The 26,018-nt window shown below is 41.9% G+C and overlaps 1 protein-coding gene across 4 annotated transcripts in view; it reads left to right on the top strand.

The window, feature by feature from the left end:
- ATG4A (autophagy related 4A cysteine peptidase) overlaps window positions 1–26,018 on the top strand; it is a 76,329-nt gene that overhangs the window by 40,521 nt on the left and 9,790 nt on the right. For 2 of the 4 annotated variants that reach the window (XM_065914837.1, XM_065914836.1), the window contains 11 exons: window positions 1,553–1,663; window positions 4,583–4,654; window positions 6,948–7,046; window positions 10,125–10,226; window positions 10,650–10,722; window positions 13,553–13,632; window positions 14,321–14,508; window positions 14,631–14,709; window positions 19,714–19,859; window positions 21,582–21,638; window positions 23,058–23,166. In XM_065914837.1, the coding sequence (XP_065770909.1) occupies window positions 1,553–1,663; window positions 4,583–4,654; window positions 6,948–7,046; window positions 10,125–10,226; window positions 10,650–10,722; window positions 13,553–13,632; window positions 14,321–14,508; window positions 14,631–14,709; window positions 19,714–19,859; window positions 21,582–21,638; window positions 23,058–23,166 (1,116 nt within the window). The remainder of the gene's footprint in view (window positions 1–1,552; window positions 1,664–4,582; window positions 4,655–6,947; window positions 7,047–10,124; window positions 10,227–10,649; window positions 10,723–13,552; window positions 13,633–14,320; window positions 14,509–14,630; window positions 14,710–19,713; window positions 19,860–21,581; window positions 21,639–23,057; window positions 23,167–26,018) is intronic. The other 2 variants (XM_065914839.1, XM_065914838.1) reach the window with 1 other exon arrangement.

The following is a 26,018-nucleotide window of genomic DNA, read 5'->3' as shown; positions in this document are numbered from 1 at the left end:
AACATCTTGAGAGAAAGGCTCCCTAAATCCCTGAGAGACTGAACTTCTGTCACATATTTCAAGAAGAGCAGTATTCCCGGGTAGCTGTGTTTCTAAAATTATCACTTCAAACAAATTATGACTTCAATGTATACAAATTATACAAAGTATAATGTCAGCCTCCAACAGAGTAGTATGTTTTCATGATCAGATAAGATTCATCTATTTATTTCTATGAAAGACCATTTATTTCTATGAAAACAGCATGCTCCTGCCTTAGAAAACAAAGCCAGAAAAAGCAATTTGTCCTTTCAAGTGAGCTAAACACATCCCGCAATGATATTTTTTATAGGGAACTATTCCCTTGGCGCTCTTAGGGGCTGATCTGGGAGAGCCCTTGCAGCCACTAGTAGCTGCACAAAATGGCCCCTCCTGGCTCTGAGCTCCCCTCTCTGTAGGATCTAGGAGCCTCCAATTGCTGAGATGATAAGATGTGTGCTCGGTTGTCTCAGCTTTGAACTTGAAATGTGATGATTTGTCATTGAAACAGCACTATAAACTATGAAATATACTAACAATTTCATTTTTCTGCTTATAGGTTAAGGTAGATTTTTCTGGGCTGGCTTAGAAACTTATTTACCACCTATGATATTCTTTCTCTCAGAAAATTACTGGCTTGGCCAAAAGGTTTGTTCAGGTTTTCTCACAACATCATATGGAAAAATCCGAATTAACTTTTTGGCCGAGTCAGTACTTGAAACTTTTGTGATAAGATCCTTCCCTTCACAAGTCAATCTTGAGTCTTTTAGCAGATCCTTTCCCCGCAGGCGGTACAGAAGTGAATTTTAACTCATCCCACATTACCTGGACATAAGTTCTGAGAGTGTGGCCTATGAACTTATGAGATTTAATTGTATTTTGTTCAGTTCCTTTCTGTTGATAGATAACCATGGTCATTTGCGAATCCCAAGAACAAGTTCTATTTATCAGTTGCTTCAAGATTCTTCTTTGCAGAAGTTGTAAGTGAATAAAACACTAACTTACTGATAAAACATCTGGACTTCCAGCTAAAATATTACATTTTCAGAGCTGTATATATAGTGTTTCAGGCTTGTCATAGCCCCCTTCTAAGCCACTGGCTGCTAGAAACCTCACATTAATCCCTGGAGTCTGATTAGACATGGAAAGGGGTCAGGTATGCAGGTACTATTGTGTCACCTTGTACTACACTCACACTAGGACAAGCTAGAAAATGGCTGTTTACAAAGAAAGCCCCATTGGAAAAAAAAGGTTTGATGTAATTGTGACCAAAACGTCACTCAGAGATGGTGCCAAATGGGACCATGATGAAAGGAAGGTCTAAACAGGTGGTCAAAAGGAAATCCCTCTCTTAAAAGATTTTGAGGCCCCATAAGTGTCTTCATTTCTCAAGCAGGAGGATTTGCTTCCATTAGATTCCAGTGGTGAATCTAAAAAAAATCTAATTTTTACCTTCAGGACAAAGGTAATAATTAATAAATCATAGAAGCAAGTCCCCTGTATTACATTTTGCTTAAGTTTCTTTCCTTTTCAGTTTTATCCAAGTATGAAAACCAGATTACTATTTTTGCTGACTACCTAGAAGAGTTTCCAGATACAGATGAGCTGGTATGGATCTTGGGAAAACAGCATCTTCTTAAAACGGGTAAGGTTTGGTTGCATTTGTCTGTGAGAACCCAAATGAGGTGGGTGCCCGAGGTCAAAGTCCTACCCTGTTTTCCTTCTTGGGTTGATAAGGGGTTAATGCTACTGCTAGGCAGATTTACTTTACAGCCAGAGGAGTTTAAGCCTCCAGCCCCTTTCTTGCATGCAAGGACCCTTCTGAGGCCCTAGCAGTGTGTTCACATGATCATAGGTATTTGTACAGTTTGAAAAAGTCATATTTTTTTTCCTTAAAGGAGAACCCCCCAATTCTATAAGCCTCGGGTTTCAAAAAACATGGACCAGCTCCAGGTATTACTAACCAGTATCTAGTCTTTGATGACTACGTACTTCTCATTCCTCTCATGTCCTTTTCTGTCTAGATGAAAAACACTGCCACCCAAGGGACTTCTAAACAGCCCATGGCTGTCAGAAACAGTCTGACACTGAGAAGTCTTATCGTTTTAGAGCTTTTGCTGACTGTGGTACTGTCTCAGTTTGTTCTGGTTTTGTACAGAACTCTTAGCCACTGCAGCTAGATGGAAAGGAGGCTTGGCTTTCTCTTCCTTACCATTACATTCTTATAGATTGAGAAAGACCTTTTAACCTGAAAGTGCTAACAACCCCGCACATAGATAAAACCTGAACTTGGAAAGAGGGAGCTCTGAGTTTTGTGTCTGAAGAGAGATCCTCTTTGGAGGCCCTAGCATGGAGGGAGGGACAGGAAGAAGCTGACCAAAAGGCAAGAGAGGGGGCTTCCCTGGTGGCTCAGTGGTAGAGAGTCCACCTGCCAATGTAGGAGACATGGGTTCAATCTGTGATCCAGGAAGATCACACATGCTGCTGAGCAACTAAGCTTGTGCACTCCAGCTACTGAGCCTGTGCTCTACGGCCTGGAAGCCACAACTACTGAGTCCACATGCCACAACTACTGAAGCCAGTGTGCCCTGGAGCCTGTGCTCTGCAACTAGAGAGTAGCCCCCGCTCACCGCACCTAGAGAAAAGCCCACGCAGCAACAAAGACCCAGCACAGCCAAAAACAAATAAATAAATAAAAGGCAAGAGAAGAAGTTAGGATCTTCTAACTCCATTTGAGTCTGGCTTCATCCTTTTGATTGGAGAATCCTGAATAGTGGAGAGCACCTAGTGCTAACAGTTAGGATACCTTTTGTATTCAGACTCTTCTACGTTGGATCAGTCACTTTCTGGATCTTAACTCCTTTTGCCAGTAATTAACAGGAGGGGGACTGCAGGTGGTCTCCTCTAGTTGTGCATTCCCTGACAACAGGGATCCCCAAGTTGCCAAATATGCCCAGTTTCAAATGTTAAGTTGGAAAAGCCCTTTCAAGGTGAAACTCTTATTAAAAAGTCTAGGGCTTCCCTGGTGGTCCAGTGGTTAAGAATCTGCCTGCCAATGCAGGGGACACAGGTTTCACCCCTGGTCCAGGAAGATCCCACATACCACAGAGCAGCTAAGCCCATGCACCTGTGCTCTAGAGCTCACATGCCATAATTACTGAGCTCACGTGCTTAGAGCCTATGCTTCACAACAAGAGAAGCCATTGAGAAGCCCGCACACAACAATGAAGAGTAGCCCCCACTTGCCACAGCTAGAGAAAGCCTACACAGAGCATTGAAGACCCACTATAGCCAATAAATAAATAAATCTTTAAAAAATGTCTATACAACTTTCCCCAGCCGTTCTAGCTTATAGGCAAGCCAGAAGACATAGAGAATATTAGAGGAAGGAGTGAGGGGCGTGAGCATTTGAGACAAGGGGATAAAATAATAGCTAACATTTACCTCAGGTTTACTGTGTACTGTACCATGTAACCTACTGCTTTCCATGTAGTATTATCTTGTTGAATACTCATATCTCTGTGAAGTAGGTGCAATTATTCTCCCCATTATATAGATGAGGAAACTGAAGCTCAGAGAAGTTAAGTAACAAGGCCACACAGCTGATAAGCAGCAGAATCAGGGCTCAAACCCAGGCAGAGCATGACTCCAGAAGTCTTACTCTTGACCATTTTACGTCTGCTTCCCATACTGTGCTAGGCACTGGCGACATGAAGGGGAAGAAAAATCCAGACAGCTCAGCTTTCTGATTTGTTCAAAGGAAAGGCAGAAGAGAAAATAGAGAGTAATGGTTAACACTGAATTTCCTTTTCTTCTTTTAAAGTGCAATGACTGTAAATTCTGTACAGAATTACAAATATAGATGTGTTGTTGAGAAGGGTGAGAGAGAAGACTAAGAAAGACAGAAGCATATCTAAGTACAGATGGACATGTGGAAGCCATATTTGTGGCCCCTGAAGTAAATTTACGCTGTAAAATATATACAGGAAAGCATGCTTTGAAAAAAATAATGAAAACATTTGTAATGTTATATCTCCATTTAGATTACAAATGCCAGTGCACTAGGTAGTATTGATAAATTTCTTACACACTTCATTTGCTTAGCAGGGACATCTTTTTAGTTTATGTGCCTACACACATGCCAACAACCTATCCCTCGTTTTATGTAACAGACCGTGGATGCTAGTGAGAGATCCAGCCAACCATCAGGCAGGGGCTGACTGCCTTGTCAATAGGTTACCCAGGATCCTTGCTTTTCTTAGTCCTTGTCTTTTGGCCACGTGATCTCAGTGTTAAGTACCTGCTGGGGCTATGGAGCTCAGTGAGGAGATAGGAGCCACTCAGCATCATTGTAGCCAGTAGCTCTGGTCAAAATATAGGTGGGAGGAAATACTGAAATTATTTGGCTAAAATGAGATTGGGTTTCCTATGAATTTCCCTTAGTCTCATAACAATGGAAATGACTGGTTATTTGTAATTGAGTTTGCCCCTGGCTCAGAAATCAAAGACAGATATCTTTAGATGGGATACGGTGATTTAATTTTAATTTCACATTTAATTACAGAAAAATCTAAGCTGTTGTCTGATATAAGTGCTCGTCTATGGTTTACATACAGGAGGAAATTTTCACCAATTGGTAGGTATATCATTTGTTATACTGTGCTTTCTTCCTTGTAGATAGCTTTCCTGAGGTTATAAGTGATATCACGGAAACCTCAGAATTAACAACTCACTATGGTGAAGAATTTAGTTTGGGGGAGTAGTTGATTAAGTCTTATGCTTCATACAGAAGTTTCATTGCTGATGTGCCTCAGCATGTATGGTTCCATGGTGTTAATGTGTAATGCTGGTTTACTTTTGAGCCCACCTCCAAATGTTTGGGCACTAGAGATATTGTTTTAAGTCTAAGAGCAACAAAACAGTCAAACTTTTAATTTGATACAATCCACTGCTTTATGGAGTTATTTGATTATTAAAGATGACTGTACCTTGAAGGAAAGAAAATAATTCTCTTGCTTTTTTTTTCCCTTTCCTATGATAGGAAAACACTTTGCCACTGAGAAATGAATTATAGTGGATATCCTTGGAGCTAATTCTAGTCAGTTAGGAGTACTAGCTGCTGTCTAGAAAAAAGGATAGTTTATTGAGCTAAGTGAATAGGATCCCTCCAGAGAAAATTTGTAAAATGTTTGCAAACAGGTTACTTCTTTCTGATCTTGTGGTCCTATAGAAAAGGATCACCAAACTCACTTGGTGGAAGCTATTCTCCTAGAGGAAACCTGTCTGACTGATTTTGTTTTGGGACTGGACCTAATAACTGGAGTGAAATCTATCTTTCTGATAAGTGTGAAAAATGAAGTTCACACAGACTTTTTATTTTTTTGCTCTCCATAGGAAGTACCTGAGCGAAATACACAAAAGAACAATCTTTACTACTCAGTAATTCTAAACTGTTAACTTTTTCTGGATGAAGAGATCTTTGCAAGATTTGAAAACATTTGCAATTCAACTCTGACAGTGTTTTGAAAGAGATGATCCCTTCTTTATGTGGGCTTCATTGCATGTTTCCATACTAATCTGGCCTATAATCCCACCATTAGCAAGAGACAACAGACTCCACTTCCAGCTGACAAGTTGGCTCAACTCTCCTCATCTTGCTGTAGCAACTCTCCTTCAGTCCCCACAACAAAAGGAAAGGAGCAGCCATCTTGGCCCACTTGTCTTACATGGTTGATGATGTCGTTTATGGTTAATCTTGTGAGACCATGCTTATAGCATACTTTTCCACTTCTGTGTTGGGAGAGGCAATGAAAGCATAATGTCTCCTCTGCCATCCAAGTTGTCTCACTTCAAAGTACTTTGAAAAAGAATATTGAGCACCGCCCCCCGCCCCGGCCATGTATATAGGATTTTTGTTACAGCAAGTGTTCTTCAAATGGAACCTATTGTCTTATTAACTGGTTTTGTGCCTTTTAAAAATATAGTATATTTCTAATTTATTAATAGTATTTTATATTAGGGCTTCCCTGGTGGCTCAGTGGTAAAGAATCCACCTGCCAACGCAGGAGACACGGGTTCAATTCCTGGGTCAGGAGGATCCCCTGGAGGAGGAAATGGCTGCTCATTCCAATATTTTTGCCAGGATAATCCCATGGACAGAGAAGCCTGGTAGGCCCCAGTCCATGGAATTGCAGAGTCCACTTAGTGACTAAACAACAACATTATGACCATACTCATCATACCAAATATTTACATCATCTTGAATGAGTGGTAGAATACTTTTATAGATACTCTCTCATTTAATTCTTATAATATCCACTGATAGTAGGGAAGGTATATGCTATTATCTCCAGTTTACAGATGAGACTTAGAGTAGGTAACTAGAGACTGGTCTTCTGATGCCTAACCTAGGACTCTTTCCTCTATTTTACATTCTCCTTACCATTCAGACCATTCAGAATGGTCAAGAGCCTTCCAGATTTCCTTGACCATACTGATGATCAACTTTGGTAGCATTTATTCCTTAACTCAGATAAGATAGCCCTCCTCTGGAAGTGAGCTATGAAAAGCCAGATTTGGTCAGGCAGATGATGACATGGCATGGATTAAGTGTTGGTAGTCATACATGGTAGTCAGTCATCTACCAAAATTGAATGCATACCTGGATGTCTCTAAGCAGAAAACATACAGGGCAGGTTTTGTTCATTTGTTTGTTTTGCCTTAGGTCATAGAACCCGTTTTGGTTAACTCAGCATTATCTTTGCAAGTTCCACCCTGTAACAAATCTTGTTTGATATCTGGCTTTATCTCTTGCCTCTCTATTCTGAGTATGTGTGCCTATCTATATTGTATGATTCTCCAATATGCTGATGTTTCAGGAAAGGGCAATTTAATGAACTCACGTTCATTCTCATCCCTTTTGCCAACAGGGGGAACAGGCCCTTCGTCAGATGCTGGCTGGGGATGTATGCTACGCTGTGGACAGATGATGCTGGCTCAAGCCCTTATCTGCAGACACTTGGGAAGGGGTAAGTTAAATTTGTTCTGTCTCGGAGACCTCTGCAGTCGCATTTACTGCTGGTGGTTTAACCTTGGTGCTAAAGGGAACAGAGCTGCAGATCCTGAAGTGCTCTCTTACAGAGAGAGCCCAAGTGGTGGGGCTGACAAGTCAACAAACCCTCTCATGAGAAGGAAACAGCTGGCATTTCCTTGTGACTCACTAAGCCAGAGAATTATTTTCCTGGGATAGAACTGAACATTGAGTCAAGTGTATCATAGAGTTTCCATCTTCACTATTGTTCACGTGAGTTCTTAAACAGGTCAGATAACAAAAGGAGCAGGAAGAAGGTTGTGGTGGTGAGCTTGTTTTTTGACCTCATTTAAAATATTTGCCTGGCGAAAGATGTCAGTGACCTAAAGGAAGTGCCTAATGAGGGAGCCAGTGCTATTTTGGTTTGGGTTCACTGATGAGGTCCACTTGATAATGAAGGAATCCTTAAATTAGTTTTCTCAGGAGGCTGCTTTATTAAGAACTTCCCAACACAACATTGTAAAGCAACTATATTCCAATAAATTAATTAAAAAATAAAAATAAAGTTTAAAAAAAGAAAAAGTAACTATGTGAAGTGATAGATGTGTTAATTAAGTAGATTATGATAATCACTTCACAATGTATAGGTTTATTAAATTATCACATCATATAGCCTTTTAAAAATCATGCTGTTTAAGCTAAATATATTCAATTTTTGTCAGTCATACTTAAATAAAGCTTGCAAAATTTTTTAAATAATAAAAAGTACACACTATCTTAAAATTAGAACCTTCCAGTAATCATTGTTGGAACACTTGAGTCTTGCTTTCTTAAGTCATGTGCATGCTTCCCCATGGGCTGACCTTGGTTAGATGCCAGTTCAGGAAGTTGGTGAAGGTCTGGTTTGCCTTGGGGATGAGGGGATGAAAGGCCACCTTGGATGAGATTGGGCTGCTGAAATCTTCAGCTGTTACTCCTTGAGATTCAGAGGTACAAAAACCGACTCCCTTTCCCTGACTGTACAACCTCACACATCCTCCTGCAGCTACCAGAGAAGACTAGAGAAGAGTCTGGGGAGGCTTTAGGGCTTCATGCCTTTTTTCAGGGTTTAGAATGTCCCGTGCCTGCGTCCCCTGGGTAGTATCATAATTTCTGTGTTTTTTTGTCATTTATTTTTATTAGTTGGAGGCTAATTAGTGTGAGGCTATTAGAGGCTATTGTAGTGGTTTTTGCCATACATTGACATGAATCAGCCATGGATTTACATGTGTTCCCCATTCCAATCCCCTCTCCCGCCTCCCTCCCCATCCCATCCCTCTGGGTCTTCCCAGTGCACCAGCCCTGAGCACTTGTCTCATGCATCCAACCTGGGAAGTATACTATCAAGGGTGAAATTTCTGTTTAATAGATGAGGAAATTGAGGCTCAGGAAATAAGGTGACTTGCTCCAGGCTGAACAGCAAGAGTCATTGATTTGGGAATAGAATGCAGGTCTTCTGTCTTCTTGTTCAGTAATTTCTCTACTGTACACATACTTCTTGGAACAGATCCATTCTTTTTTTTTTTTTTGGAACAGATCCATTCTTACTGTTTTTACTTTCTCATTTATGAAACACTTCAAGATGATTCTTCTGGAAATGAGTTTTGTGGAGAGCAAACTGGGGAGTTTTCCCCACAATCAGCAGTCTCAACTGTTTTTGTGTAAAAGCAAGTAGCAGGAAGAATGTGGAAATAGATCTCATGGCTAAGATATTCGAGTAAGAAGATGTGATTTTATAAAGTATTTTGGAGCATTTCCTTTTTGGTTATTTTGCAGTTGAGGTGGAGTGTTAGTTGACTTATCATTGTCATCAGTAAATATTTAGTGGTACATGCTGCTGCTAAGTCGCTTCAGTCGTGTCCGACTCTGTGCAACCCCATAGACGGCAGCCCACCAGGCTTCCCCATCCCTGGGATTCTCCAGGCAAGAATACTGGAGTCGGTTGCCATTACCTTCAGCCAGCTAATCAAGATTTCCCCCAGAGTCAGACAGTTCAGTAGCTGGTGAAAAACAGTTGGATGCTGTTTATCCTCTGAAGACTGCTAGATATAAAGTTTAAACATTTGGTTTCAGAAATACAAAAGCAAAGAGAACTAAAGACTGGAGATAATGGCCTTTGCCTTCCAGTAGATTTCACTTGTGAATTCAAACACTTTCTAAAACCTCAGGAGAGAAATTTCTGTCTTGGAAGCCAACTAAGTCTCAGAAATCTGTCCCATTAGACAGAATTCCTAGAGCTGCGGGAATGGGAACAGTGTGTCCTGTCCACAGAGGTGACAATGAGAGTTTTTTCAGAGTTGTCCTCAGCAAGTCATAAGCAGCCTCTGTGGAACTGGGGGCTGTGCCTGAGGCACAGATCAGATCTCTACAGGTGTAATTATTTTAGTTTTGGTCATAAGGTGTTTGCTTCAACACCTGATAGCAAAGGTATTTGTTTTTCCAAAGTTCAGTATGGCCATTTAAAAAGGCTATGTAAAAAATGGCAGTGTGCATTTCTTTAAAAAGCCTTCTTAGTTGCAAATTGTGTTTATTCCCCTGGAAATACTGGTGTGTCAGGATAGCACTTCCCCTCACCCCCCCCCCCCCCCCCCGTGAGACTCTTGACAGTTCTGCTGAAATATACAAACCAAAGTCATTGGTGTTTGTGTGGACGTGAGACACTACAGTGTCTGAGTGAGACATGGATATACTGCTGGGTTTTGAGGTGACATCCTGGTCACTGAGTAGCTGACCAGAAAGGCCTTGTGTTACTGTTTTCAAGTAATATTTATCCAACTCCAGCTCATGGGCAAAGTCAATTTCTTGGTCAACTTCTTGTCGTGTTTTTACTTTACACTCACTGAGTCTCTGAAAGAAATCTGTTTCCAGATGTCTTGGTCATCAATATTAAAGATACTTGGGAATATTCTGACCTGATCATTCCCACTTTCTAGATGTAATGCCTTTGTTTTCCTTCTAACCTCATAGTCAGAGTAAGGCTGCAGAGATAACAAATGGTTATAAACATGATTTTAACTCTTTTTTTTTCCCTAAAAAGACTGGAAATGGGAGAAACAGAAAGAACAACCCAAAGAATACCAACAAATCCTACAGTGCTTCTTAGATAGAAAAGACTGTTGCTACTCTATCCATCAAATGGGTAAGGTCACATGAGTAGTTTAAAGACTGTCTCTCTGTTGCATAGTCCAATTAAGAGGAAAGAAACACTGTGAAATTCAGCTTACTTTGCCTGTACTTGCTTTTCTTTTTTTTTTAATTTAAAATATTTTATATCATGTGGGATGTTTCGTTTCAGCATGTGGAATCTTTTAGTTGTGGCATGTGAACTTAGTTGCGTCAGTTCCCTGACTAGGAATTGAACCCAGGTCACCTGCATTGGGAGCTCAGAGTCTCAGCCCCTGGGGCACCAAGAAAATCCCTGTACTCACTTTTCTTGTCCCCTGCTTTATATGTGGCTCCACTAAGTCATCTATCTACTTAATTATTTATGCAAAAAATTAGGAGTTTGTGGTTTGTTGGAAGATGTTTCACTAACATGTTTATTTTTTCCACATGAAAACAGCACAGATGGGCGTAGGAGAAGGGAAATCAATTGGCGAATGGTTTGGACCAAATACAGTTGCACAGGTGTTGAAGTAAGTAAAAAAGTTGGGCATGAGCCTTATTCTACTGTCTCCTAGGCTTACCTCCACCAACTCAGTATCCCATCAACCGAGCAGTTCTAGCCATCCCACTGAGCCACCAAACATCTGTACCATTTTGCTCAAATACTTCTTTGAAGTGTGTAATGTGTGTGTGTCTTTGTTTATCAGAGTTGTAGTCATGAGTACCAGTCCAGATAGCGACCCCTCAGGACTCATTCCATATCCCCTTGATAGATTGGTGCTCAGACACTCAACCGTCAGCCTAAGGGTCACTTTGAAGCCAAAGGGTCTGTACTAAGGAGGAGAGGGAAGCCTGAACCAGCCTAGAAAAGGCACAGACTCCCACCTTGTATGGTATTTTTAAAAATCTTCATTGATTCATTCAACATTTATTGGGCACCTCTACTATGCTAAGTATTGGGTGTACAAAAATAAACTAGGTATAGTTCTTGCTTCAAGGAACTCACTACCTATTGGAAGACACAAACCCCAAGGGAGTCTTGGAATCAGTTTGTCATCTTTTAGTAAACTCAGGGTACCCCAGCATGGTCGTTTTGCCATTGTCCTATTAAGTCCCAGAATTCACCTCCCACAGCAAGAGGACCAATGCTTTGGAAATGAATGGGGTGAGTGGCATTGGCACTTACACCCACAGACCACCTCACCATTGTCACTCTCCTTCCTGACAGCCTATCACCAAATGGAAACTCCATGAGAGCAGAAATTGTGTTTTCCTTGTTCACTCCTATAAAATTAGCACATGAAACTGCCTTGTACCTATAAGTGCTCAATAAATACCCGATAAATGAGTGAATGAAAATGGCAGCCAGAGTTTGATGCTGATTTAGGCATCAGAAAATCGAAACCATCTAGCCTTTTTTGGTAGCTACTTTAATTCTTGGGCTCTCTGGAGCATGATGACAGGACCTGCTTCATGCAAAATACAAATGGAGCACTGTTTCAGTTATTAGCCAACCTTCAGTGAATTAGAATGTTTTATAAATGTGCTTGTGAGGGGAGCAGTCTGGATTTCTTGGGGACCCAAGTGAAACCTGGTATCTTGGAATCACCCTTTGCTAACAGTGCAGCCTCTGGTCTCACCACTTTCTTACTTTAGTCTGTAGTGCCTTTTGGGGCATTGTTGATCAGGTAAGTGAGGATCTGGTGGTATTTCAGGAACCACTGCAAGAAGCCAGGGTAGAAAGTATGAAAAATTAGAATGACTGTGCTGATCCCAAAACCTAGCTTGTTATGGTTCGTTTATAAATGACATCCCTCAGAATTTGCTTATTTCTTCTAAAATTTGAACTTCCCAACAACAAGTAAATGGAAACATACATTTAAAAAAGAATTTAGGTGGATTCTTACTCATCATGAATATTATTATCAGGAACAGCAGTATGTGATGATAATGAATATGTTATTATTATTTTGGGGAAAGATACAATGAATGAAATGAAAATATAATGGTAACTAACCTCTTATTGAGAGCTACTTTAGTTTGGGAGAGAATGTGTTTTTGTTTCATTTTTTGGTCGTTGAGACTGGGCTTTATCCCAGAATCCCATAGTAGCCAGGTTAAAAATGTCTTCTTCAAACTGGCAAGAGAAGAAAATAAGGGAGAAATAGACAACATATTTTACTCAGATAATTTCTCTTTTAAACGGGTTTTCTTTCTAATCTCCTCTGAAAGTGAAAGTCGCTCAGTTGTGGCCAGCTCTTTGCAACCCCATGAACTATACAGTCCATGGAATTCTCCAGACCAGAAGACTGGAGTGGGTTGCCACGCACTCCTCCAGGGGATCTTCCCAACCCAGCAATCAAACTGGGGTCTCCTGCATTGCAAGTGGATTCTTTACCAGCTGAGCCACCAGGGAAGCCTCTGAAGTCACGCAATTCAGCATGCTCTGTGGCTCTATGTCTTCAGTTCTTGACCAACAAGGCCCAGCAAGTCTGCTGGGACAACATCCTTACCGCACTTGGGGAGGGACTGAAGAGATCATCTCCTCTATCTGTTTCTCTCTCTCTGGATTTCCCTGGGACTTATTCTTCATACTATATATGCTTCTAAACAAATATATATATATATATATATATATATATATATATATATATATATATACACACACACACACACACACATATATATATACATACACACAGTGTATGTGTGTGTGTGGTCGTGCTAAGTCACTTCAGTCATGTCTGACTCTTTGCAACCCCATGGACTGTAGCCCACCAGGCTCCTCTCTCCATGGGGATTTCCAGGCAAGAATACTGGAGTGGGTTGCCATGCCCTCCTCCAGGGGATCTTCTCAATCTAGGGATCAAAACTGGGTCTCCTGCATCTCCTGCATTGCAGGCAGATTCTTTACCTGCTGAGCCAATAGGGAAGCCCATATATATATATACATATATTTTTTTTAAGTAGCAGTTTTCTTTTTTTCTTTCCAAGCAGTAAGGCAGAATGTCTCACATTTAAGAAAAGAAAACAAAATCTCTTGGGAGCAGGTGTACTGGTCCTCTTTTGCCCAGTAGGAGTAACATTATTTTGCGAAGCAGCCTGTTCCATTTTATAAAGCAAGGCCTTTTTTCTGAGGTTCAGAAACAGCGACTCTGGCATTTTCAAAGTCCCTGGACATGGAATATTTCAGAGCTTGGGCAAAGGAGGCAGACCTGACCTGAATCCCACAGAGAGAACAACTTCTGTGTGGTTCAGCATTCGGTAACTTCTGGAACACTGGACTTGCATAGGTGGTACTGTTTTCTGCCGAGATGTCCATCTTCCCCAATTGTGACTTCACTGTATGTTGCTTTGCAGAAAACTTGCTTTATTTGATGAATGGAATTCCTTGGCTGTTTATGTTTCAATGGATAACACCGTGGTCATCGAAGATATCAGTGAGTCCTCGGCCAGTTTACCTTCTCGGGTGGTTGGGTATAGAGGTTCTTCTTTACCATTCAGAACATGTAGGGGGAAGAAAGGGAGAAAGAAAGAAAGTGAGAGAGAGAGAGAAAGAGAAAGAATAAACACACACACGCTGTCTCTGGCCTGCCCATCTAGCAAGACAGGGGAGTACAGGGCTCTGGTTAATCATTCCCTGTGCCCTTTTTTCTCTTCCCTTTCAGCTTTCTGAAACGGGAAAAAATGAGAGGATCTTTGGTGCCCCTCAGTGAAGTACCAGATTCTTTTCCTGCAGGACACCCCAAGTGCAGATAATCAGTTAAACCACCCATGGGTCTTCTCTGGCCTCCCCCCTCCACTGTACTCCCCAACATGGGGCTTGAGATACCAACAGATACAGTCCCTGTTTCCAAGGCCCTTGTAGCCTAGTTGACAAATGAGATTCTCCCAATGAGCCCATCATATCTGAGGAGACACAAGGAGTGTTCAGTTGCCAGAAGGAAGAGAAGTAAGGGCTGGACCAGTACCCTGGGCTTCCTGTAGCGAGGGCAGCAGGGCCCGGGTGGCAGCAGGATGGGCCTTCCAGGTGGGGGCTGTCATGTCAGGTCTCCCTTAGTCTTGCCCATGGTGCATCTCTTAGGGCTGGGTACCCCTTTTTTATCTAGCCCTGTCTTTTGTTTCTAGAAAAAATGTGCCGCACCCTGTCCTTGAGTGCTGACATACCTGCTGAGAGGCCCCTGGAGTCTCTGACTGCTTCCACCCAGAGTAAGGGCCCCTCGGCCTGCTGCACAGCCTGGAAACCCTTGCTGCTTATTGTGCCCCTCCGCCTAGGCATAAACCAAATCAACCCCGTCTATGTTGACGCCTTCAAAGTAAGTCACACCTTTCCCCAAGCCACCTGTGGCCCACCCATCCCACCACCATCGTGAGCATGGAGATCCGTGAGCAGCAGTCCACAAGTGAGCTGAGAATCTTGCGTTCTCTTTCCCTCCAGGAGTGTTTTAAGATGCCACAGTCTTTAGGGGCATTAGGAGGAAAACCAAATAACGCCTATTATTTCATAGGATTCTTAGGTAAGAAAAGAGTAATCACAAGTAAGTCACTGTGGGCTAGGGGAGGGCGGGCACAACAAGGTCTGCGTGGAAGACCAGGCAATTCCAGTTAGGAGGCCCTGGCCTAGCCTGGAGATGCTGTGGCCTTGGGCAGCTCATCCTGCCTCTAGCCTGGAGAGTAATACCTACCTGTGCCTCACAGAGACCAGTGTCTCCGTCTCTTTGCCTCTCAATATGATGGTTCCATGGCTGTGTTCACACTGGATAACCCCAAGGTCACAGCATTGCTTCAGCACCTCTTTTTTCCTCTGGGACCCAGGGTGGCAGGGCTTCACTTCCCTGGCCTTGCCAATCCCCTTCTTACTGGAGCTTGGGCATTCGGCCCAGGAGCCATCCTCTGACTTCCCAGGACCACACAGCTTCAGAGGCTTGACTGGGTGGGAATTAGAGAACGTGAAGACAGAGGTATCCCTTTTCTGATAATGGAGGCTCAGTCTTAAAGCAACTAACCTAACGTGGATCCTGATGAGCAGCCCGACATTCCTGCCTCAGTGGACACGTCTGGAAACCCCACCATCTTCCTCACCAGCTGTGACCAGAGATATTAAAGGCCCTTGGCACACAAAAGGAGCAGCCCGGCTCTTCTCAAACTTTCATGTGCACATGAATCACCTTGAGATTAACATGCAGGTTCAGCAGATCTGGGGTGGGGCCTGAAAGCCTGCATTTCTTACTAGGTAGAGCAGGTGCTGCTGGTGCCACACTTTGAGTATCAAGGGCCTAGATACCTGGTTAGTGCCGCAGAGTAAGGGAGCGATGTGGCCAGGGAAGCGGAATACCGCCACCTCTGGCAGGAGTGGGCTTTGAGGAACTTACGAGTTTAGGGTACAAAGGAGAGCCAGAGCAGGCATGGGGAATGGCGTGAGGGATGTGCAGAGGACATGGTGAGATGAGCTTGGCCACCCTCCCAACCCATTTCTCCCTCAGAGATTCAGGGAGGTGAGGTGAGTGGAAACAGACAGACCTGGCTCCTGTATGTGGCCTGCCTCCTGCTGGCTTGGTGTGTGACAGTAGGAAAAGAGAGTCAATTCTTTCAGTCTCAGGCTCCCTTTATGGAAAATAGGGCTGACCCCCAGCTCACCATGTTGTCACCTCACAGTAAAGCTCTCAGTAAAGAGCCAGCCTGACCCCAATGCTTCTTTCAGCTGCTTACTCTCCTCTCCTTAAGGTGGGGTTTCTCTGCGGTTGCTGGGCTCGCTCTTGAATGCTGTCACCTCCTGGTCGAGCTTAAGAACTACAGCTTGATGGAACATTTGAAAAGTGGAGGCTTTTACTTTCTTAAGTTCAAAACCCAGTATTTGAAGTTTTATAAATTTAGATGTCCTCTGTTTCTAAGCTTCTGGGTTCCTGTCAAAAAAACTGTTGCAAAAATCTATTTCCTATTGTCTGTGCTTGAAGACAAACTGAAAACAGATTGGAAAATAATTGTGGAGGGATCTCAATGAATTCCTGGGCACCCTGGCCTCCTTATCCCAGGTTACCCAGAGAGAATTTGCCAAGTTGCCATAGCCCTCCATCTCTTGGGGGGGCCCTGGGATGGGGAGACTTTGGTGGAGTTGGACTGCTTATGAAAGAGGTGTGACAATCCCCAGTTCCCAAAACAGAGGTTTACATAGTGTCCATTTGCCCATTAATTTCATAAATCTTTTGTTTAACCTTTACTTGAGGCTCCAAAGTCACCTCAACTCCCCCTTTCTGACTCACCCTGTTACTGTATTAGGTTTGGGGTGGGGGACCAGATTGAGAGAATGTCTTAAGGGAGGGGACAGATGAGAGCTTCCATTTTCTGAACCAGGAACTCTACAGAGGGTACTCTCTCTTTCTCCATCCCCTTTTCTCTCTCCATGTATGTATATGTGTGTACATGTATATATGTGTATATATATATATGCACATATATATACAATTTATCATTATAATGGCTTCCCCAATGGCTCAGCAGGTAAATAATCTGCCTGCAATGCAGTAGATACAAGAGATGCAGTTCGATTCCTGGGTCAGGTAGATCCCCTGGAGGAGGAAATGACAACCCACTCCAATATTCTTGCCTGGAGAATTCCATGGACACAGGAGCCTGGTGGGCTACAGTCCATGGGATCACAGAGTCGAACACGACTGAGCACACATACTGATCATTATATTGTTTATGATATATAAATATATATTTATATAGCATGTTGAAATATAAATACATTTATAGAGAGATACAGATTAGTATCAATATTTATATAGAGATGGGGCTTCCCTGGTGGCTCAGTGGTAGAGTCTGCCTGCAATGCAGGAGATAACAGGTTCAATCCCTGATCCACGAAGATCCCCTGGAGAATGAAATGACAACCCACTCCAGTATTCTTGCCTGGGAAGTCCCATGGACAGAGGAGCCTGGTGGGCTACAGTCCATGGAATCACAAAAGAGTTAGACACAGCTTAGTGACTAAGCAACAAGAATATAGAGATGTATCTAGCTGTAGACAAATAGATAGATAGGGTTAACCCTGAGGGGTAGAGATCATTATTTCCATTTATGCCTAGTGGAAAACTTAGAGGGGTCATTTCCTCAAGGTCACTGAGCTTAAAAGTAGCAAAGCCAGAATTTGATCCCAATTTGGCTGTCTGTGCTAACATACCCCCTTGCTTCCCTAGTGCTCTCTTGCCCAGTAGGAAGCTGGGAGATGCTCCTGGTGTACAAGACTGTGGCCAGGATGACAGCCTGGCTGGGTGATTTTTTCTGCTTAGAGAAGAGATGTTTGTCTCCTGTGGTTTGGCAGAGGGCGCCACCTGGAGCTCTGTCACTTGAACTGGGTGTCTACAGATGGTGGACTTGCCTGCTCCTTCTTCTCAGGCCTCATTGGAGCCCTTGATACAGTCCCCATGTCATTTATAGGGCTTTTTCAATCTACTGTATCACTTTTAAGCACTGTCAGAAATAGGCCAGCCTACAGAGCTCCACTACACACTCATACATACATACACATACAGATATACACACACACACATGGAAAAGGGCCAGACTCAGAGAGGACACTGTTATTATTCCCAGTACCTTAAACCAAAGGCTTTGCTGGTGGCTCAGCACTAAAAGAATCTTCCTGCCAATGCAGAAGACGCGGGATCCTCTGGAGGAAGAAATGCTTCCTTTCCTGTTAAAGATTAACCACTGGTTTGAACTAAAAACTTGGGCTAGTCAGTACATTACTTTGTTTGTGTAAGTCTGTGATCCACATCTATTGACCAAGTCCTGACCAAGCCAGACACATGGCTGTGCAGTTTTTGAATGAACATGTGGGTGTGCTTAGTCACTCAGTCCTGTCTGACTGACCCCATGTTTGCAACCCCATGGACTGTAGCCTGGCAGGCTCCTCTGTCCATGGGGATTTTCCAAGCAAGAATACTGGAGTGGGTTGCCATGCCTCTAGGCATGCCTATAGGGGATCTTCCCAACTCAGGGATTGAACCCAGGTCTCCCACATTGCAGACGGATTCTTTACTGTCTGAGCCACCAAGGAAGCCCAAATGAGCATGAACTCATGCAAAAAAATCACATAATAAGCCTGTTTTACAGAAGAGTCAATTCACTCAGATCATTTAAGGGGATTCCCTGCTGGCTCAGACAGTAAAGAGTCTGCCCGAAATGTGGGAGACCTGGGTTCGATCCCAGGGTCAGGAAGATCCCGTGGAGAAGGAAATGGCAGCCCACTCCAGTATTCTTTCCTGGAAAATCCCATGGGTGGAGAAGTCTGGCAGGCTACATACCATGGGATTGCAAAGAGTCTGAGCAAGATACATCCTGCATTTGTATTGTATTTCAAGCAGTTCACAAAAGTGAGATCTTCCCATTCTGATAATACTCTGTAAACTAACTGGAACAAGCCCAGTGATCCCAGTTTAAAAAAAATTAAGGCAGAGTGGAGTGGTTTGTCTTAGGTCTGTAATAGAGACAAATTAAACTTGGCATCAGACGTCAGATACACTCTTTGCCAACAGAAGCACTTAGATGTACCCAACACAATCCTGAATGCCATTCCAGAGACTTTTTGGGTGTCCCTCCCTACCCCATCCCCCTGCCTCAGGCAGATCTCTCTTTGCTTCCCTAACCCAGTCTAGAACACAGAGGTCCAGTTGGTTCTCAGGCCTGGACAGTGAGGTTGGGGTGCCCCCTTAGGTACATCAGCTCATGATCTTTAGTGATACTCTCAACCCTTTGAATATCAGATAAAAGTAGAGACTTTTTTATCCCAACACCCCCCCCCAAGTCATTATTGGGCTAGACATTTTCCATTTGATGAAGCATCGTTTTCTTCTCCCATTTGCAACAGCTGATCATCTCAAACTGAGTTTTCCCAGTGAGGTGTATCTGTACTGATACTCATGTGACCAAGTAGTGCCTTCTGACAGGAACTACTGACTTTCTAACACTGACTAACTTGCTAGCAAATTAAGACCAGAAGTTACCTCCCTGGTATCTCGTCTGTGGCACAGTCAGCATTCCCATTTCTTTGGGAGGCCAAGGACTTTTTCTTGCCCAGATGTGCTCTTTGACCATAGGTCTAAGAACCTATGGTCTAGAGCAAGATGCTTTCCAGTGTTGAAAGAGTCAGGAAGCTTCCCTAATGGCACCTGGACTCATGGCCTGGTCATTCCACCTACCACCTCTTGGCTACTGCTGCTCACCGAGCCCGCCATATCATCTGTGGTAGCTCATTCCTCCCTTGTCCCCAAACCTGTCCCTTTCCATTTTTGTACTTGGACTTTGAGGAGATGTAAATGCTAGGACAAATCTTCACATGGAATGATTGGCTTTGGGGGTGTGTGGCTTCCTTCGAGCATGTCCTTCAGGCATTCTGTTATCTCATTCCCATTGTCACCAAGGGAGGGATTAGGACAACCAGAGTGACCCTTCCAAGGACAGCAGTGGGGCCAGAGTGGGTGATTCTTCAAAGACTAATCAGGTCTCATTCAAAACAGGTGATGAGCTCATTTTCCTGGACCCTCACACAACCCAGACCTTTGTTGACACTGAAGAGAATGGAACGGTTGACGACCAGACTTTCCATTGTCTGCAACCCCCGCAGCGGATGAACATCCTGAACTTGGATCCTTCCGTAGCATTGGTTGGTATCTGAAGGTTGGGTGGGCGAAGAGACACACTGCTGCCCTATCACAGTTTGGTTCCCTGGGAGTTATCCAGGTTGCTAGATAGAATGGCAAGAGAATATTTGCTTCCCACGCCCACGAAAGGTAGTGTCATGTAGTGTAGCAGGGAAGGAATGGGCCCTGAGGCCGAGTTGCTTGAGTTAGGATCCAAGCCACTTACCAGCCATGAACTGAGGGGGAGTCCCTCCTTAACTTTTCTGAGCTTTGGCCTTCTCATCCCTCCCATGGGCAAAACAATAGCTCCTTCCTTGTAGGCTTGTGTGAGGTATGCTATGTGAAAGCTACTTAGCACAGTGCCCAGCATATTGTAAGCATTCTAGAAATGTTGGTTATTATTACTGTTACCATCTTTCTGCCTTTTCCTTCTTGCCCCCTAAATATTGCCACCCAGGCACAGGGAATAAGGTGAGACATCGGGAGGGATAAGGGGGCAAGACTTCCTGGGTGGAAAATGTCCATTCCTCTGGTCACACAATCCAGGAAGTTGCAGGGTTCCCCCCACCCACCCCCAGAAGTATGTCTGCTGTCGACACATGGAAAGGGCTAGTCTGGGAACTAGCCAGTGGTTCTGAGGCCTGTCTGAACCCTCTCCTCCAGTTTAACTTGATTGTCAGAGTGCCAGTGGTAGAGAGCTGACAGAGTCCTCCTCTTGTTTTGGACCATTCTTTCAGTACTATAGGATGTTCTGAGGATGGATAAAGAGGCCCATGGTTCTCTTTATTCTAACAGATAATTTCCTTAAGGTCAAAGCCACCTTACTAATTAATGACTCTAGTTAAAAGTACTATTTGGCTTTTGTCTGCTGGTTTTATTGCATTGTTTTTTTCTAGGTAGGTATATTTGTGCACTGAATGTAATGGAATTAACCCTGTGCTTTGGAGATTGGCCTTCATGTTAGTATATCTCACAGTGTGAAGTAGGAGAGACAGGGAGGAAAAGGGATACGGTAAAAGGGAAAGGGACAGAATAAGAGCGAGAAGCAGAGAGAGAGAAAATATGAATGTGTGTGTCCTAGTGAGGCACTGATCTGGGAGAGTGATAAACTCAATCTTCCTCCTTATTGCTGGGAGGATAGGCCCAAAGGAAGTGGCCCACATGTTGGGTCACAACTCTGGACCAACGGCTCCATCTTGCAATACATAAGGCCTGCCTTGGTATGCCTGACCAGTTCTTTTTTTAAATTGGAATACAATTGCTTTACAATGTTGTATTAGTTTCTGCTGTACAACAATGTGAAGCAGCTATATGTATACACATATCCCCTCCTTCTTGAACCTCCCTCCCACCCTCCACATCCCACCCCTTTAGGTCATCACAGAGTACCGAGCTGAGCTCCCTGTGCTATACAGCTGCTTCCCACTAGCTATCTGTTTTACACATGGTGGTGTACATATGTGTGTGTGTATATATGTATATATATACACATGTATACATATATATATATATATATATGTCAATTCTAATCTCCAAATTCATCCCACCCTCACCTTCTCCCCCACTGTGTCCACATGTCCGTTCTCTACATAGGAGGGCGTTTTTTGAGGCAAGATAATTTTGGATAAATAACAAATTAGAGAAGGGACATTCATATATAAATGGCCAATAGGGAACTGGAGATATGAGATGGCTAGTGTATATATGTCATGAACAGTTCTAAGTTGTCTTTGCTTTCCCCCAAGGGGTTTTTCTGCAAAGAAGAAAAAGACTTTGATAACTGGTGTAGCCTTGTTCAGAAGGTAAAGATTTCTGTTTTTCTCAGTCTTAAAAAACCAAATATTTTTCTCCTTTCCAAGATGGTTTTTCATAGTAACAAATCCAACCTGATATGACTTTATTCCATGAGAAAGAAACTAAGATATGGGGAATTATACAGAATTTTGGGGAAACCAAAGGAAAACTTTGGTTTGAAATATGCTTACTTTGTCAAATGAGCGATATTTTTAGCTACTGAATGTTCCATCTCATTGAAGTTATGAGTCAATGAAATCTTTAACTAATTACCATTTTAACCTAAAAATGTCAGCTTCATATAGGTCAGCCTAAATTCTTCTATACTCTGATTATAACACTGAGGTGGTTGGATAAACCAAACTACTTTTCTATTTGTTTCATGGTCCATTTACAGTTTAGTGTATTCCATTATGGTTTAAAGGGCTTACTTTTCTAGTAACAATTTTATTTATATATTGATAAAATATAGACACACTGCCACTTAAAGGAAACACAGTTTGCAGAAATCTGTGTAAATATGAAAGCAAGCTATTCTTTTTTCTTGGACATTTTATGTCAAAAGATGTTTATTGTTCTGCTGGTTCCTAATCTTTGTATCTGCCTCCCTCATCCTTTACTTCTAACACATGTCAATTTTATGGGAGACATTGATCAATGGTTATTGAAAGAATGAAGGGAGATCATAGGGAGCAGTTTAAAGAGCCCTGGTTGGGGTGGCAGGAGACATAATGTTCTCTTATCTGCAAAACAGAGGGGTTGGAGAGATGGGATCCCAGAGCCTCTCCTAAGTGTAAGGATGGAAGATTTTTCTTCACAGGTAAACAAATAATTAATTCCAAAGTCCCCAGCTGAATCTGAAACCCCAGTTAATAATTGACTGAGACATCATGGAGAATTATTTTCTAAAATTAGTTCAGGATGCAGAAAAACTGTGTATCAAACATTTAACATTATAAAGAAAGATTTCTGATAAGACCAAGGTCTTTAAATTAGGACATATACCATATGTCTTGGACTAAAACTGAAACCATGCCAACATGTACTGATGTTCTTTGGGGGCAGATTTAATTTAATTAACCCACATTTCTTTGGAGCCAACACTTCAGGAACATCTTATCCCTAAATCGAGTTGGTCCCGTGCAACTGGCAAATGACCTGAACCTTATGATGGAGCATGGGCAGTGGGTACTGGCCTTCCATCAGATCCTCCCACCAGTATCCTTCCTTTCCTGGCCAACAGTATCTAGAATTGAAGAGGTCTGGGTCTTCAGATGGGTCTGGTACAGGATGGGTATATTTGTTAAGCCTGTGCTTTCACCTTTCAATAACCAGATCACTCTCTTGGGGTTTGGAGTCATATATTGCCAATTGGACAGAAATGTAGTGGCTCTGCAGTGTTTACAACTGATTCTATGTCTCCTCAGGAAATTCTAAAGGAAAATTTAAGGATGTTTGAATTAGTTCAGAAACATCCATCACATTGGCCTCCTTTTGTTCCTCCAGCCAAGCCAGAAGTAACAACCACAGGGGCAGGTAAGCTGTTGTTCAGAAACTCTCTGGCCAGCAGACCCTTGGATAGCAGTTGTTTTATGAGACAGAAGCAATTATGGGTCATGCTTTCTGTGGAATGAAAATTTCTACTCAGTTGGACTGATCAAGGAATGGTATTTCTTCTGATGAACTGATACTTAGCAATTTCAAAGAATAGTAGTAAAAGAAAATGAGCTCCATGGAAAATAAAAATGAGTAGAATTTCTTTTTTTTAATGGTCTGGTTTAGAAAACAAATCAGAGGACATGGATAATTCAAAAGGTTCCTCAAAGATCTTACAGAGCCCCATCTTCATCACTGTGAACAGGACTGTGTAACAAGTCCAGTTCATTTCTTTTTTTAATTGATGTGTAGTTGATTTACAGTGTTGTGTCACTTTCAGGTATACAGTAAGGTTATATATATATATATATATATATATATATATATATATACACACACACATACACATATATATATGTCGTTTTTCAGTTTATTTTCTATTATTGGTTATTACAAGATATTAAATATAGTTCCTTTTGCTATACAGTAGGTTCTTATTTATTTATTTTATATATAGTAGTATATATCTGTTAATCCAAAACTTCTAATTTATAGCCCCCCCTTTCCCCTTCTGGTAACCATAAATTTGTTTTCTATGTCTGTGAGTCTGTTTCTATTTTATAAATAAGGTCGTTTGTATCATTTTTTAGATTCCACATGTAAGTGATATCATGTGGTATTTACCTTTCTCTTTCTGACTTAGTTTACTTTGTATGATAATCTTTAGGTCCATCCATGTTTCTGCAAATGGCATTATTTCATTCTTTTTTATGGCTGAGTAATATTCCATTATATATACATGCATGTGTGTGTATACATATATTATATATACGTACCACATCTTAATTATCCATTCACCTGTACATGGGCGTTTAGGTTGCTCCCATGTCTTCACTATTGTCAATAGTGCTGCTGTGACCATTGGGGTGCATATATCTTTTTGAATTAGATTTTTCATCTTTTCTGGATCTATGCCCAGGAGTGTGACTGCTGGATCATATGGTAACTCTATTTCTAGTTTTTTAAGAAACCTCCACACTGTCCTCCATAGTGGCCACATCAATTTACATTCCCAGCAACAGTATAAGAGGGATCCCTTTTCTCCATACCCTCTCCAGCATTTATTATTTGTAGATTTTTGGATGATGGCCATTCTGAGCAGTGTGAGGTGATACCTCATTGTAGTTTTAATTTGCATTTCTCTAATGCTTAGTGATATTGAGCATCTTTTCATGTGCCTGTTGGTCATTTGTATGGCTTCTTTAGAGAAATATCTATTTAAGTTTTCTGCTTATTTTTTGATTGGGCTGTTTGTTTTTTGATACTGAGCTATATGAGCTGTTTGTGTATTTGAAAGTTAATCCCTTGCAGTCACATTATTTGCAAATATTTTCTCCCAGTCCATAGGTAATCTTTTCATTTTGTTTACAGTTTCCTTTGCTGTGCAAATGTTTTTAAGTTTAATTAGGTCCCATTTGTTATTTTTACTTTGGTTTCCATTACCCTAGGAGACAGATCCAAAAAAATATTGCTGAAATTTATGTCAGAGTATTCTGCCTATGTCTTCCTCTAGGAGTTTTATAGTATCCAGTCCTACACTGAGGTGTTTAATTCATTTTGAGTTTATTTTTTGTATATGGTATTAGAGAATATCCTGATTTCATTCTTTTTCATGTAACTGTCCAATTTTCCCAAGAGCCACTTATTGAGGGAACTGTCTTTTCTCCATGGTATATTCTTGCCTCCATTGTAATAGATTGGGCTTCCCTGATAGCTCAGCTGGTAAAGAATCCACCTGTAATGCAGGAGACCCTGATTCGATTCCTTGGCGGGGAAGATCCGCTGGAAAGGGATAGGCTACCCACTCCAGTATTCTTAGGCTTCCCTGGTGGCTCAGATAGTAAAGAATCTATCTGCAATGTGGAAGACCTGGGTTCGAGCCCTGGGTTGCGAAGATCCCCTTGAGAAGGGAACAGCTACCCACTCCAATATTCTGGCCTGGAGAATTCCATGGACTGTATAGTCCATGGGATCACAAAGAGTCGGACTCGACTGAGCAACTTTCACTTGTTGTAGATTAATTAACCATAAGTGAGTGCATGGGTTTATTTCTGTGCTTTCTGTCCTGTTCCATTGATTTATGCTTCTGTTTTGTGCCAGTACCATACGTTTTGATGACTGTAGCTTTGTAGTATAGTATGAAGTCAGGAAGCATGATTCCTTCGGCTCTGTTCTTCTTTCTCAAGATTGTTTTGTCTATTTGAGGTCTTTTCTGTTTTCACAAATTGGAAAGTTTTTTGTTCTAGTTTTGTGAAAAATGCCATTGATAATTTGTTAGGGGTTGCATTGAATCTGTAGGTTGTATTGGGTAGTATGGTGTTTTTAACAATATTAATTCTTCCAATCCAAGAACATGGTATATCTTTTCATCTGTTTGTGTCATCTTTAGTTTCTTTCATCAGCATCTTATAGTTTTGGAAGTACAGGTGTTTTGCCTCCTTATGTAGATTTATTCCTAGGTACTTTATTCTTTTTAATGTGATAGTAAGTGGGATTATTTCCTTAATTTCTCTTTCTGATAGTTCATTGTTAGTGTACAGAAATGCAACAGATTTCTGTATGTTAATCTTGTACCCTTCAAATTTACCAAATTTGTTGATGAGCTCTAGTAGTTTTCTGATGGCATCTTAAGAATTTTCTATGTATCGTATCATGTCATCTGCAAACAGTGACAGTTTTACTTCTTTCTTTCCAATTTGGATTACTTTTATTTCTTTTTCTTCTCTGATTGC

The sequence above is a fragment of the Muntiacus reevesi genome, chromosome X, assembly GCF_963930625.1.
Source record: "Muntiacus reevesi chromosome X, mMunRee1.1, whole genome shotgun sequence".
Lineage (NCBI taxonomy): Eukaryota > Metazoa > Chordata > Mammalia > Artiodactyla > Cervidae > Muntiacus > Muntiacus reevesi.
This window is presented reverse-complemented; position numbering and strand designations above follow the sequence as displayed.